The 16633-nt window shown below is 40.5% G+C and overlaps 1 protein-coding gene across 4 annotated transcripts in view; it reads left to right on the forward strand.

Annotated features, from left to right (window-relative positions):
• The window catches only part of LOC146205328 (E3 ubiquitin-protein ligase AMFR-like), a 92182-nt gene that overhangs the window by 47860 nt on the left and 27689 nt on the right, over positions 1-16633 (forward strand). For 3 of the 4 annotated variants that reach the window (XM_084589965.1, XM_084589966.1, XM_084589967.1), the window contains 3 exons: positions 710-802; positions 8443-8607; positions 14871-15023. In XM_084589965.1, the coding sequence (XP_084446091.1) occupies positions 710-802; positions 8443-8607; positions 14871-15023 (411 nt within the window). Of the gene's footprint in view, positions 1-376; positions 571-709; positions 803-8442; positions 8608-14870; positions 15024-16633 lie in introns of those variants that run through there. The other variant, XM_084589968.1, reaches the window with a different exon arrangement.

Below are 16633 nucleotides of genomic sequence, written 5' to 3' on the forward strand. Positions count from 1 at the left end.
CCTAGTTGGAGTGGGGAAGGGGACGGCACCTTCAACTTCCGCTTTTACTTCCGGCAGCGTACTTGCTTCAGAGCTGTCGTCGGCTCTATCGGGCGTCTGAATCGCCGAGCTTGTTTACTGTTTTGAGGAAAGCACTCCCCCGCTCCCCTCCTTTCTTTTTTCTTTGCTGACTGCGTCCTGGATGATCGGCGTCCTGGAACACGCCACCTTTGGTTTTGAAAGATATTGTGTTCGTCCAAACTGGACTGGGTTGTCGGGGTGAAAGTTGGCGCAACGAAAACGCCAGGCCGTTTGTGCGTACGTGCGCGCACACGATGAAAGGGCAGAAGCTCGTAATTTTGTAAACTACCGTTCCGGCTGTAGATTCTGCCATATCGCACAGGATGTTCTTTTCTTGCAATCATGAATGCTTTGAGTAGCAGACAAAATCGGAACAAACAGCAGATGCTTGGGAAAAATGACGACGGCAGTGATTGCAGTTGTCAGTGGGTCGGTCAGCAGTTGTGGCTGGCTGGTAAAATATAACTCGACTTTCTTCATACATAAGCCACAGCTAGCAAAATCCGTCAGGTCTGTATTCTGTGATTATTGTGCTTGCTCTCTAAAGGTAAATTGGTAAATGCCACAGTTTTTTTGTCTTTTTTGTTTTCTGTCTTACACCGTCCAACCAATACTTTTAAGTCAGCTTAATTATGCTCCTCATTTTCAGACTCTGATCAACATGGCCTACTGCTGCCTAATCCTGATTGGCAAAGTGATCCAGAAGCTCGTATTTGGTGAGCTTCGTGTCTCTGAGCAGCAGGTAAGAAATATTTATTTGTAATATAAGGTTGGCTGTGCAAAACTAGGAATTGTGTTGCAGCTGATGCATACTCAGTGAATAAAAAGAAACAGCAATGTAGTATAATTGCCAAAGTCATGTCAACTGCTTCTACATTGTAAAGTACACAGTCTGTATTTTCTACATTATAAATGTGAGTGGCCCCATTTTATAAATGCAATTCAACGAGCTGTCAGATCATTTTTGCCAATTAAAAAATATAAATTATAAACTGATCTGACCTCTAGTGTTTGTATCCTTCAGTTTGTTAATATAATCTTGCCTTGTAAAAATCACTTTTGTTTTTAGTTAATTCTCGGCCACTGCAGCCGCTTTTGATAGAGGCAAAAAGCAAGGTACATGTGTACTGTGCGATGTCACTGCACGGTAAAGATCACCCAGTGGTTGGAATTTTTGCACCTGCCTGCTATGGCATTCTTTATAACCTGAGTTGCTTCGGGACATTAAGCCCTATAAACTAAACCTTATTTTAGCTAAATAGTTAAAAAGGTCACCCCAAATATTGACTGTGCCTGACCAGAGTGCCAAACTAGTGTTGTCCATTTGACACATGGTTTGCAAATTCTCTAGCTCAGTATTAATAATAAATGTCATATTTACTTGAAAACAATTCTGAAAAGTTAGTCTGGCCTGCCTATGCCACAAATGTATTCTGTTAACTTAGTAATGTCCTAGAGTCAGTAACAGAACGTAAAATATAATAATACTCTCTGGAAGCAGAATAGCAACTCATCTGAGAAAACAAAGCCTTCAGTTAAGTCAGCAGTTAGTTCATGCAATAGCATAAAGGGCTTGTTGGCTCATTTGGCAACGTCTGGTGCTACACCATAAAGGTTTTAATGTGATACGTTGAACGTCTGTATTTTTGGGAAACCCTTTGTTAGCATGACTGGAGAATCCAGATGAATTAAGATGGTTCACAATGTAGTCATGACATTACACACAGTGATGTTGCTTAATAGGAAAAGAAAACAGGTGATCAAATAGGTGGTCATGTCTGCCTCTGACCCTTGAGTTTGGGTCACAAAGCAGACATTCTACCTCTACGTCACTGGGGCACATTCGTCTGGCTTAAAGAGCAGTTTTTGAAGGCAACAAGCATGTCGATGTCTGCAAAAAAGGTGCACCAGAGGTCTCCCAGGTGGTCATAGGGATTCACTTAGCTTTATTGCAGTGCATGCTTCATGCCAACTTAAGTGCTCCCATGTTTTTTGTTACTGTCATACCCTGTCGGTACTTGGTGCATTGAATGTCGTGTGTATTGATGAGTATGGATGTGGTATGGTGAGGCAGTTGCCAAAGTATGACACTGTGGTCAGCATGCCACATTATATTACTCATGCTATGTATAGAAACCAAATAGCAGAATAGAGTGTATTATTCATTAGTCAACCGCTGCGGTGCCTCAACTGTGCTTGACTGCTGAACCCAAGTATGCGGGTTCAAATTGTGGCCGTGGCGGCCGCTTTTCAGTAAAGGCAAAAAAGCAAGGCACTTGTGTACTGTGCAATGTCAGAGCACATTGAAGAACCCCAGATGATTGAAATTTTCGGAACCCTCCACTACGGTGCCTCTCATAGCCTGAGTTGCTTTGGGACATTATAAACCCTGCAAACCATTCTTGAGTCATAGTCATGCAAGTCACCGGACTGGAAGTGTTATTGCAACAAAACCAGGGTCTATATTTGAGTCGGCCTCACTTTCAGAAGTGTCGTTTTCGCCCTGACCTCGAGGGATCTGACTGGTGGAAATTCCGGCAACGCATGTCAGTTCACTTCCAGTTCCGGGATTCCCACAAATCAGATGAGGGCAGAAACGGCACTTCTGAAAATGACGCAAACTCAAAGTACAGGGCCCAAAAGTGATGCCACCAGCCTTGAGGCGAAGTGACAAAGATGTGCTGCTGCAAATCGGGCAATGCATTGCCTAGGCATATGCTAACTTTTTTTCCCCTGTGCCTCCCTTCATTGCCTAAAGAAAAATAAACATTTCATATGGGCAGAAACAGATGTGTGTCTGCAGTGCTGTAAGCTTTTAAGAGCAATGGCTTTGCTATCATCATGTTTGGAATTCTTGGCTTCTGGAAGAAAAATAGTGGCCTTATATATCTGCTTGGCTCACACTGTACTGTGAAAAAAAAAAAGAAAAAAAAAGAAAAGAAGGAATGCTTCTTTGCTCTGTGCAATTTTTGCCTTGCTTTGGTCTTTTTTTTAAACATCACTGTCTCCCATTTCATCTTTTGGAGAGAGTGTGTGTCCTGACTAGCATAACACCCTGTGATTTTCCCTGTGAAGTTCAACAAGATTTTTAAGGAACTTAAAATCTTTATTTTTAAAGATTTTTTTATTCCTCCTCAAAAAAAAATATTCATTATTTACGGTTTGCATTTTCAGTTGCATCAGGCATACAAATATATGTAAAAACTCAAATCGGCGTTTTGCCGTGTAAAGACCTTGCAGCCCCTTTTCAAACGTCTTTCGTATTTTATGAAATTGAAACTGCTAGTACTATATCGAGGGATATTTTTCACAAATATGTCGTGTACTTGAATTTGACGGATTTTTCTTTGATTCTGGTTGGTAATATATATTTAATTTCAAACTTTGTCCATTGACTTCTAGAGTGATACAGGACACTTTTTGGCAAGAGTCCCAGGTGTCAAGTAGATGCTGCACCGAACATTGATACTTATTTTTGTATTAATACTTCATAAGATACCTAAAATGAGTGGCCAGTTCTATTCCACAGACCGTTGGCTCGTAATCTAAGCATTCGATCACTTGTTAATAACTTGAAACGAGTGCACACAGAAAAAAAGTAAACAAGCTGCTGCCCAAGTGAAAGGTAGAAAAGATACCTTCAGGTCCGGATATGCACCTGTTATGTTTAAATCTAGTGCAGTTAGTTGTGGTGGAAGCGCAAAACTAACACTTTTGTCAGTAATATTTATCAAATTGGCAAAGAAAGCGAGGCTATATCACCGGCGAATACAGTACACCTCATGAAGACCCAGGCCTAACAAGGTAGTTTTGGAAGGAGTTTCAGGTGTCACAGCTTTTTACGTGGTTTCATTTTTCATCTCTCATGTCTTTAAATGTTTTGAAAGCACAGACTGCCACTGCAGGCACAGTCAGCACACAGCACACTACTACTTCCAAGATTTGGTTTTGGATATCTGTGATGGATATCACCAGCTTATTTTAATGAAAGTTGTTTCTTTAAACATTAATGCCACGGTCATCATCTTGGCTGCCGTCAGTTCCTGCTGCACCTCTGATCAGTGGCACCTCTGATGCCATGGTTTGCTGATGACACCTGCCAGATGAAAAGGATCTTCCCTATCTAGAAATAGATTTAAATTTTTTTTGCTATGTTTATCAGCACCATCAGTTCAGTTCAGTCGTTCAGTCGTGTCCGACTCTTCGTGACCCTATGGACCATGTCACGCCACGCTTTCAGCTAGATATAAATTTATTTAAGCAAAAAATTTTCGGGTGCTGCCAAAATATGCGGTAAGTAAAAATCTTATAAGGTGGCTCTTCAATCATTTTAAAATCAGTGTCTTATTTTGCATTTCTCCTGGCTTTCTGCACAGCCAGTAGGTGAAACTTTATGGCTGCTGAAGCACCTTTGTAGCGTAAGCTACACTACACGGGTTGGAAGGAGTTTCGCTTCTCTTCTGCGCCAACCAAACTGCGCATGCGCGAGAGCCATGCTATGTCACAGGGACACCCCAGCGGAGGAAAAGGAGAAAGGGTGTGTCAAGTGAGAGAGAGAGGGAAAGGGAGAGCAACCATGCCCATGACAGTATAGTTCGGCGTTTGTAGCTCGGCGTTCATAGACCAGTTCGTAAACTACCGGTGTTCACAGACCTGTGCTCGCACATTGGCATTTGTAGCATGGATGAAAGGAGGAGAAGAACGCTGTCGTGTTCCATTCTTAAAGGCATAGCTTAAGCGTTCTACCAACACCACCTAGAAGAAGAGGGTGTTGATTCTACGGGGGTTTGTCAAGCGAGAGAGATAGAGAAAGAGAGCGCAACCGTGCCTATGACAGAGTAGTTCGGCGTTCCTAGCTCGTAGTTCATAGTTCGTAGAGCGGCATTCATAAACCACCGGTGTTCACTAAATAAACGTTGTGTGCATCGTATACAGTGCTGTCTGTCTTGGGAAGCCGAGGGGGTAGTGCCTTAACAAGCCAAGATAAAGCATGAAAAGCCGAGATAAGCTAAGATAAAACAAGGAAAAGCCAAGATAAACCAAGCTCACGCTATGTATATCCTGGCATAGCAGAGCTAAGCAACTGCCAATTTTTTATCCCGTGACTAACATATTGACATGCAGGTCTGTTCATATTCTATGCAAAAATAAAAATAATATTTCTAGTGTTTTCGCATCAATGAAGTAAAAAATTGTTTCCTAATAAAGCTTGAAATAGTGATTAATGGCTTTAGATTCAAAACTAGATTATCTGTTGTGTTAAAAGCCATCATATTGTTAGGTGTCAAGTGCATGATAGTGTTACTTTAGAAAAAAATTTTACCTAGCTTTGATTATTATTCATCTGTTCACATCATTTAGTCTTCGTCAGGTCATCACCATAAGTAATAGTTCTGTGTGAGAGCCACTTACTTAATCGTCTGGCCATTCTATATATATTTAAGTGGCTCTCTCAGCTGAACACCTGCATCATAAGATATTGTATGGATAAGGCTGTCGTAGCTATAAAGCTCTGATTTTGTTTGCTTGTAAGTCACCTAGTTATCAAAAAATGTGGTGAAAAAAACTGACTTGCAAAGGACGTTATCCTGCAGGATTTTTTTTTCTTTTTATGAAGGATGCTTACTTGGCTCGCTTAGTGCCGTGCACTTTGTTGGCCTGTCTGCCAGGTTGATCTGCGATTGTGGTGACAACTAGTTGCTCAGTAATGTTGACAGGGCATACAAACCATTAAGCTGAGTTTCTGGCATAGTGGATTGCATGGGACTTATGATTTTGTTTGATTTTGCTATTTCTGTATACTATGTTGTTATGAATGCTAGCTGCTTTGTTCAAGATTATGGTGCTCAAATATAGGTAATATGTTAAAATACCCATCTTATAACTTAGTGCCACTATTGCTTATAAATGCTAATAATTATAGCAATGTGATAGAGCTTGCTCATAATTTTTTTTTATCTTGCATGACAGTAGGCTGTCAAAAGCAGTGCTTGTGCAAACGACTTTAGGCTGGTGGGTACTGAAAAGTGACTGCATCAAATATATTTGGGCCTGCCATGGTGGTGCAGTGGTTGGGGCGCTCGACTACTGTGCCCAAGGATGTGGAATCGAATCCTGGCCCCGGCGGCCGTTTTTCGATGGAGGCGAGAAGTAAGGTGCCCGTGGTGCTGTGTGATGTCAATGCACTTTACTCATCACTTACAAGAGTGCAAAAAAAAAAAAAAAATGGACACAGAGAGACATATATGGACACAACAAGCACTCTTTATGTCTCTCTGTGTCAGTTTTTTTTTTTCTGCTCTCTTGTAAGTGATGTATTCATACCAACTCGCCCAAATATCTTTTTTGAACCACATTAAAAAACCCCAGGTGGTTGAAATTTCCGGAGCCCTCCACTACGGTGTCTCATAGCCAGAGTCTCTTTGGGACATTAAACCTTATAAACTAAGCCAAATATATTTGCTCATGATGTCCTGTGTATTGTTAGTGCACAGTGGTGAAGTGCAACATTAATTCCGACATCATAGGAGTGTATAAAACATCTGAATTATCAAGTGGCTCCCAAAAATCTGCCAAGAACCATTTGCTTGAAAGCAATCTATTGAAAACCTGGTCAGGTCATCTCCTGCTGAGGCTAAAGCTGTGCTACAGTGGTGATACTTTGCAGTTTCGTTAGGTGCTTTAAGTCCTGCCCACTGTCGAGAGTGTCAGAAGCTTGGCATTGCAGATGAGGAGGCTTCCCCTCCACAAACGGTGAGCAGCACATGACAAGCATGGAGTTCCGGCGCACTGGAAAAACGGAAATACTAGAGGGGGGTAGGACTGTGCGAAAAAAACTGGACAAGGTACATAGGAACGAAAAGTGACACCACGGGTGGAGACTTCCAGCATTCCCTATGTCTCTGGGCTTGTCTTTTTCGCGCAGTTCTACCTTTGCCTGCAGTGAACAGACTAGTCTGCAAGAACATTCTAGTTAAACTGCGAAAAGGTTCTTTTTTTCTTCTTCTTTCCTTCAAATTTCCACTCGTCTCCCGATTAATTTGGATCATTCACTTTAATTACAGAATACAGAATTTATTTACGCCTATACACAAATTGCAGACAACTTCTCTGTCGAGGTGCGGCCTCTCATCTCGGCATCCGAAACCAGTTATTTCCTTTTGCCGCGTTGCTCAGACTCCTCAAAGCTTCTCCCCTCCCTCCCCCTCTCGTTTCTTTCTCTAAGTCCTCCTCTTCCTCTCTTTCCAGCGTCACCGTAGTAGCAGTTAGCCGTAAGTGCCCATCAAATTCCTAGAAAGCCACTCGCTGGCACGGCTGGGGTGGTTGTGCGGGAGGATCGGGTGCCCTTTCAGGAGCAACACTTTTCTACGGCTAACATTATTCTTTCGCTGGCCGTCCATGCAGCGCCAGCCTGCAGACCTCCTCACAAGTTCAGATAGTTCATAGGGAGGAGGCATCTGCCATGGCTGCTCCGTTTGCTTATGCACACACATCACATATGGCAGTCTTTTCAAATGTTCTTTCTGCTAACGATCGGGGTGATGCAACCGCACACTTAACAATTCTCCTACAAGAAATACTAGGCAAATGTAAGTGAGGGAATTGCCGATTGGCGAGGAGGCAATAATCGTTGTAAATTTCTGGAATTAAACTACACAGCTGGACTCCTTGGCTTATTGAAGTGGGCCTGCCGATCGTCAGTGCACCTGTCGTTTCACGCACATCATAGTGGTAGGGGAAATGCATTATGTGCAGTTCAGGCAGTTCGGCCCCTGTAGCTAGTTAGGCAGGTCATACTATAGCATAACACCACTTCAGGAGCACATCCGTATTAACCGATGCCAGTTCCAGATTGTCTGAATAAACAAGCTTCCAATGCCATATATTCTTACATGGATGTTTGGCGTTACTCCGGCGGCTGTCAAAATTACCATAATCCTGTATTAAAAGGGGTCGAATTAGCAAGGTTTTTCTGTAAATCATTTGTGCACATGAGACACGATGAGCTATCAGGGAACATTTTGGGATAGTGTTATCACTTTTGCAGCCTCATCATATTCCTTCAACTATGATGGGGAACAATTCACAACTGGAGATATGCAAAAACTAATTTAGATCAAAGTTAATTTGTATGCTCCTCATTGTAATGATATTTTGGGGAATTTTTCCAGACATACTCGAGCAAACAAAAGTGGGGTAGACCAGAGGCTTGCAGGATCTATATACAATAGAAGTCAGCTTTTGGTTTCAATCATATCTCTCTTTCAGTTGAGTCTCTCTGTATTCACTGCAGCGCTGCAGTATTTTTGCAGCTATGTAGTCGTTTTTATTTATTTGCATGCTTTCTTCTCTCTCTTATAAAAGTGTGTTCTTGCTTTTCAGCACATGAAGGACAAGTTCTGGAATTTTGTCTTCTACAAGTTTATCTTCATTTTTGGAGTGATGAACGTTCAGTACATGGACGAGGTGGTTCTCTGGTGCAGCTGGTTTTCTGTCCTGGGTTTTCTCCATCTTCTGGCCCAACTTTGCAAGGATAGATTTGAATATGTGAGTTAATTTACTTTCATTACTACCAGACCTAGGTCATAGTCTTGTACTTTGAAAATAAGGAGGGCCCGTTTATGTAAGTATATTGCAACAGGTCCATTGAGCCACCCAAGAATTAAAGGCACTGTCTTCAACTATGCTAAGGAGATTGAAGGTTTATTTGATAGTGAATTGTGTGTTAGCCCTCATACTCTGGCCACTCATTCATATCCTTCATGCATTGTGCATTAGGTGCTGTTTCTAACCATTATCTCATTGCCAGTGCTGTAAACAAGCAGTCAGGCAGCCTCTATGTCCAGTCACAGCATTACACATTAAAAAGGCTGCTATTGGGTAGGGTGGTGAGTGGCAGGTTTCAGTGGAAGTTGCCTTTCAAGGGCTGGCCCGTGCTTCTTGATTTTTCTTCCTCCATATAGTAAATTTAAACTCTTATTTTGACTTTTTTTTGTGAAGTGGCCTGACGTGGGTCTCGTAACATGACTATATACATGCTGCTTGCTGTGGTTGAGAGACATTGAAGTATGCCCTCTTAGAAAGCTGTAAAAGTCAAGGCTGGCTTTCAGTGTCCATGTCCAGATGCTGATGTTTACCACTGAATGTATATATTATTGCATTTTATTGCACAATTTCATGAGCATGGGGTTAAATTCCTCTGCTTCATATAATCTTTTTGGTGCATTTTAGATACCTGGAACAGTTTCTTGCCCATGGAATTCACATGTACAATCTTGGTCAAAAGTCTCAGGCCAAAGGCTTCCCATTTGAGCCGCATTATGGAGCTGTCACGTCGTCATTAACGACCAAACGGCCTTAATATGTTAAGGGATGATTCTATTGCATTAAGAAACTAGCTACTAGTTATTATAAATTTTGAAATATTGCAGACAGCACTACTGCATAAGTAGGAGAGGGTTACATCAAGTGCAGTGAGAATGAATTTAAAAACTAATTTATACTAGAGCATCGTCCAACAATAGATATAAGCATACAGTTTCACTCTTCAAAAACATCTGCAGCAGCTTAGTTCTGGCAAAGTACAGGGGAATAACATTGCGTTGTGCAGAGGAAAGACAAGTTTCACACAGTAAGCCAAGTTTGTTCTGATAGATCAAATAAAGCAGTTGTAGTCTTGCAATATTTAAGCATACACAGAGAGGCTGCAGATTCAATCGCTGTGGCTTATTAGCAGCAGATGTAGTAGTTATATAGTTATATTTAAGGCGAATAGCAGTTGAGAGAAAACACTAAGGACAGTGAGGAAGACATCGCTTATTGGTACAGCGAATCTAGCAGCAAGTCGCTGAATCCGTTATTGTTTAATATCTTTCACATAATGTGGGCAGCACACTGCAGAAGTGTACACAAGGACAGGGCTGCATGCAGTGTGGTGTGCCTCTGATTTAGCAGTTAACTGTGTATCTTTTAATTTTCTGTGCTGAAAGCGCAGTTTAATAAAGGGTGTTGCATGAATGTTCTTCAAATTTTTATCCTATTGTAAGTTGCTTGTGATGGTTAGTCACCAAATATTTGACGAATATGACTGACTGAATATGTTTATTAGTAGTCTAGTAGTGTGTGACAGTGCATTTTGGTTTTATGGTCACTATCATAGAAACTCTTCTTTCGAAATTAATTTTGCATGCCGTTTCGTTCACACCAGTCCGTAAGTCTACAAAGGTTATTGTTGAGTAATTTATGGCAAGAGGAACTGCTAACACTGCACATCACACAGTCACAAGCAAACAGTTCTATAGTAACAGATTTATCGAAGTTGGAAGCTAAATTAGAAATAATGATGGAGCAAGTATGGCACCTTGTGTTACCACTCACAAGACAAAGAAAGCAGGCTTGACACCTGCTTGCACAACAACCTCTAGAGATTACAAGTTGTTTTTTAGATTAGCCTGCAACCGCAGGACCAATTCTTAGAAGCTCAGCATCTCTTAATCTGTGTATCAGCGAAATTGCAGCACATAATCAAAAGCTTTTGGCATACCTAGAAAAATTGCACCTGTTAGTTGGCATTAGTCTACAGCTGTAGAACAATCATTTATAAGCGAGACTTATTGCTAAGGCAGTTATCTGAAAACTATGCTGATATTCAACAAATAATTTTTTTTTTTTATTTGAGGCATTGCAATATATGATGGCTATCACATGTTAAAGCAATTTACAGCTTGTGCTTATTGAAAAGATGGGTCTGTTATTACAGGCCCATAGTCTGTTTTCTAATTTAAATACAGGAACTACTTATGCCATGAGCCAATCTGCGGGTAAGGGGCTTTTATTGAGTGGTGTACTAAAGAGAATGTGAAGGTAACATGATACAACTGCAAAGTATTATCAAAGGAAGACATTTGTTATGCTGTAGCTACTGCATGACATGGTCGCATATATTGAATATTTGACTTTCTAAACACTTGATAAAAATTAGTATTGAATTGTAAGCCTTGTTCATGCTACCTTTAATCTTTAGCTGATTCACACCTTGTCTGGATCCTGACAAATAGTACTAGAATTTCTCAGGAGACACCGTGAAGAAAGCCGTGAAAGTTTTCTGGTAGAACTTGCTGTGGGCAAGCTTCAATTTAGTACCCAGCTCATCTTTAGTAGTAGTTAATATCAGTGTAACCTTGTCCTTTTGTCTCCGTTTAATATGCCATTTTAGATGGATTGTGTACCGACTAATCCATTAGTTCCGGTACTTTGAAGCCTTTCTACACAAAGGAACAAACCTGCCAGTGCATGATAATGCTGATTGCGTGATCTCGCTGCAGAGGTAGGAAATAACACCATCTTGCTCAGCTTCAGAAAGTGAAAGATGCATTCTGTGGAGGACAGACTCATCATCAACTGCAGAGAAGTCATAAAAACTTTTAACCGAGGGCGGCATTTTTACTTATTCTTGAACCTGGATGGTACCTGGGTGATCTGTTGTTCCGAGGTGCCATCAGTGGTAGTTAACTGAGTGTTCTGTGAAAATTTTGAGAAATATAAGGTCAAGAATCAGTTAACTTTCTCTTATAGGATCAGCTTCAGGCTTAGAGCAGAAGCACATTCATGATAATATTAGCCCTTGCATGAAACCTATTTGTGGAAGAATGCCAAGGTTGGTGTAGCTGTTGAGGTCGAAGCACGCTCTTGGGTCTGAAAATGACCTTAACATTAGTGCACAACACAGTCGATAAGTGGCGATGGACATGATGGCAAAGAGGGTGAATGAGCTCTAGTTCTGTTATTTCCGATGACAGTCATAAGAGCCATGGGGGGGCGTGGAAATGGGCCTTGGAAGTACAGCAGAACAAAGCTGTGGCATGCGTGCACCTGATCCTGCAGTTTATTCACAACAGCTTTCACCCTAATTAATTTAGTCTGTTGGAACCTAGAAACTATTAAGCCCTTCACTACATTGCTTCTAGGTTCAGGTGGTTCGAGGGAGCTTGGGGGGATTGTTCGGCTCCTAAGTTGCCACTCTGTTTCCCAAGCTGTCTTGTCACATTTTGTAAACAGTGTGCTTTGCTGTTCAGTGTGAAACGACTTAGCGTGCTTCATGACAGAATTTCGTTTCATTGAATTATTTTGGTCAAATACTTAGGGGAATCCCCCAAAGTGGAGCAGATTTGTAATAAGGGAGTAATTACTCATTGCATCCACCCAAGCGCAGCCATACGGCTACAAAGGAAAGCTATACAGCTTTCTCAGAAACTTCGTAGTTAAAGAAAAATTTGTCCGTATGGCTGTGCTTGGGTGGATGCATTGAGTAATTACTCCCTTATTGAATTATTTGTTGGACTTCTTTAGTGAACAAAGTAAGGATATTTATTGAATGGTATTAAAGTTAAACAAATTACATTTGTCATTATTATATGACTTTGCCCACCTTTCCCATGTCCAGTAACCTTCACAAACAAACTACGAATGAATAAAAGAAAGTTTTGTGCAAGACATCGGTTTCTTTTGGTGGCCAAGTTTTGTAAAAGGTATTTCTTCTTTAGTTCAAGTTGCCTGTGTATGAATACTATTATAAAATATCTGTTATCAGTTTGCAGATTAAAATTTGATCTTTGCCCTCGCTAGGTTTCTCGCTTTGAAAGAACAAAGCCAAGTCGTGGTCTCAGACACTCGCTCCCATTTTGCGTGCTTCTATCAGTGTGCCCAGTCATTTTTGCCCTTGAAAAAAGGCTCTGCATTCCTAGCTATATAGATAGGCATATTTTAATTTTTATTGGAGAGGTTATGTTGCAACTTGGACACAGATATCTTTCAAGATAAGCACGGTGGCAAATACAGCACATATTTAGTTTATTTTATGCCTTGAAAAACTCATCACATCAGTATTTCAAAACATGTGAATGTGTTTTAACAGACATTTTACTGTGTTTGTGCTCTTAAGTTGCTCTGAAATGCTAATGTTGCTACTACTCCATGTCTGCTCCAGAATGCATATGAGCTCCTAGAGTTGCTCCAAAGCACGTTATTCTGCTTAAACAACTGCTCCAAAATCTATGTTGATTGTCCCATGCATGATTTTTTCAAGTTTGCTGTGAATATGATATCATAAATCAAATATTCTATTTATGCTTCTCTCTATGCTAAGAGAGTTCAAAGTTCATACAATTTTGTACTGGTTAAAAGTAATGAGAAGTGCAACAAATTTTAATAAAAAAACAAAGCGAAGCACTCTCACAGATTAAATCAGGTGCAAATGCCTTCATTTGGGATTGTGCAAAGTGTAAGTATTTCTTAAGTTAAGGTGGGAATATTGCCTGATGCAGATTTTGTAAATATTTCTTAGGCAGACATCTCTTAAATGCCAGATTGTAATGCGTAAGGTGAGTTTGGTTTTACATGCTAAAAACTGGAAGATTTTCCTTCTTTTTTGGCCCTCTCTTTCATGTAAAGTGTTTTTCTCATTATGAAGGAAAATACCGCGACACTTTGGTAAAAAATGCCCATCGTTTTGTAAATATTTTATTGCCTACAGTGGGCAAACTTGATTTGCTTGTGTGCAACGCAACACTTGTGGAATGTAAACAGTAAGGAATTTTTGAAGTCGTGTTACATAAGGGTAGTGATGCTTATGGATTAACAGTGCGTGCAGGGGTCATGGTTGACTATAAAGCATTTACAGGATCATAGTACAGAAAAGTACTGTAGGGATGAGTACAAGACTAACAATCTTATATATTCAGGACCTCTTCAAGAATGATGTAATTTGCAAAACTATGATTGTTTCAGAATTTTATGTGCAAATAATAATGAAGGGTACAAGTAGCCAGCATTGATTTACCTACCAAATTTCAGACGTGGTTAGGTCCACAGGGCTTCTAAGATCATTTAACCATGTTGTACAACGATCTGCACCCTTATGTCATATCTTTGGGTGTAGTGTCCAAAAGTCAGACCTCAGTTGTACAAGTATTAATTTCCACTTGTGCATGCAAACAATTCATAAGTCTGAACAATTTTGTATAGAAAAATATTGAGTTAGGCACATGAAACTCTTTTGTTTGATGGATGGCTCTATGTTGAGTGGTAATTCTGATGATTCCATTAAGTATTAATTTTTTTTTATTGTTTTCTGCAGTTTCAGTGCCTTAGAGTGCCTTATATTGATTCCTTTACTCAATACACACTGTGACAGGATTGACTCCTTGGAAATATTGTGGAGTCACAATGAGAATATATGAGGACCCGGCAGAATTAGCGTAAATAATCACCCCGCCGGGGTGGCGCAGTGGTTAGGGCGCTCGGCTACTGTTCCCAAGGACGCGGGATCGAATCCTGGCCTCGGCGGCACCTTTTCGATGGAGGCGAAAAGCAAGGCGCCCGTGTGCTGTGCTATGTCAGTGCACGTTAAAGAACCCCAGGTGGTCGAAATTTCCGGAGTCCTCCACTACGGCGTCTCTCATAGCCTGAGTTGCTTTGGGACGTTAAACCCCACGAACCAACCAACCAACCAACGTAAATAATCGGCAAGGAAGGTTGGATTTTTCAAATTTCCCTGCCACTGAATCTTAATTTTCACCTGAAGGAGATGACTAAATTACTGCCGGTGTGGATGTTTTCCAATATCTGCATTACACTTGTTGCAAACCATGTGATGTTAATCTTCATTTCTTTTTTTTTTTTTTTTTTTTTTGGTAACTTCGATGCCTTCCACTGATGTTTTTCTTTTATTTTTTACTTTTATTTTTGTCTTGAAATTGCAACACGCACTATGTGCATTAAGCAGTCATTATTTTCCATTTGGGTTTTTGCAGCTGTCATTTTCACCAACAACGCCCAAGCTGACGCACATACGCTTGCTTGCGCTGCTTTGTGGAATCCTACTTCTTTCACTGGGCCTCTTTGCAGTCTGTGTAGTAGTGGGCTTACATGCTGGGGCCAACACATTTGCCTTCATGGCTGCTGAGGTGAGCATTTATCTTTTTATTTTTCTCATGCTATGTTGTGTGCTTATCATGTTATTGTTTACTAATGCTAAACAATGAAATAACCTAGGAACTTCATATTGTGTTTGTTGAACTTGATGCTAGAAGCGGAATCTGGCATTGTTACCTGGAATACTAGCAGTGCTTCATGAGTGTATTAACCTTATAAGGGATGGCAGATTTTTTTTTTTTTTTTTTGTGCGTGGGAGGAGAACGTCACAGTGGCATTGTAATGAGGCTGTGCTTGCTTTATTTGCATGGTGGGGTGTCCTCTAATAGTAAGCATCTACGAGCGCCAGTTATTACATCATTTTTTTATATAGTCTCCCTCCTTTATAGTACACTTTTGCCCAATGGGCCACAGTCTTGCACATTCCTTCTAAGAAAAAAGATTTGCGGTTGCTCATGAAACCACTTCATCGCCACTTCCTGGATGTCTATGTTTGTGGAAAACCAACATTGGGCATCAGAAAGAGGTCAGAAAGAGCAAAAAGTGGGCTGTAGGTAGGATGTTCCAGCACCTCAAAGCCTGTTATGGCAGTACAACAACCAGTATGGCGGTATGATGGTTGTCAATGCACACATACTTCACTGCAAAGATGGCTCGTCGTTGCATGAAAAAGCATAACACACCCCCTCCCTACAGTCCAGATCTCACCAAGTCCACACTTCCCCAAGGATGTTTTGCAAGGTCGATTTTCTGGGTGACTCTACATAAGATAAAACTGAGGGTGGCTGGTTGACCCCCTAAATTTATTTCAAATTTTTATATATTGTTTCCTTATAGCTGGAAGAAAGAGATCTGTAATTGGTTCTCCCTCCCCCTCCTCCTCCCAAATTTTTTCGAAGCACTAATAAAGGTAGCTGAAAATTGTTTGACTAAATATATGCATGCTTTTATTTGCGCTCAGTTATTTTTGTTTTTCTGGATATTATAGACAGATGTTTTTATAAAATTTTCCATCTGTCCAGGGAATGTTTTTTTGTCTACGTTGCAGGTCTTCATCTTGCAAAAAGCTTGTGACACAGCAGTAGCAATTCTAGGTTAAGATCCAAGGAAGCTTATTTGTGAAACTGCTACAACTCATATTTACTTTTCAGCTAAGCAGTGTTATTGCACTTATTTCAAGAAAAAAATTAAACAATGGAAAATTCTTACAATACAAGAAAACATTTTTTATATTTCTTAAACTTAATCCACATATTCATCTTGACATCAGCTTTCATCGTCTTTAAAGACATGTTGAATAATTTTGTTTGAGCTAATACTTATGGCCCCTCCAGTGAGAGCTTTGCACAAGGGTCAGTGCACCATGGAAGTGTGAGAAGAATCTGTGACATCTATGAATCGTATACGATTTTCCAACTTTGGTATGCAAGGCAGACCCTGTATACCCTGTCTGGATATAGGTGAAGAAGCTAGCATATATTCTGTGCGTTGCAATGTCAAATGAATATTCAAAGTTTGCACAAAATTTTTTGGTTAGCAAAAACAAAAAAAAATAAAAGAAGAAACGATTGCTCGTGTGCTGCACTTTTGTCTATTCCGCTGTGTAGTGCCAAGGCCAACCCTTGTTGCAGGAAGTTGTGTT

The sequence above is a fragment of the Amblyomma maculatum genome, chromosome 1, assembly GCF_055883805.1.
Source record: "Amblyomma maculatum isolate TAMU_Amacu chromosome 1, ASM5588380v1, whole genome shotgun sequence".
Taxonomy (NCBI): domain Eukaryota; kingdom Metazoa; phylum Arthropoda; class Arachnida; order Ixodida; family Ixodidae; genus Amblyomma; species Amblyomma maculatum.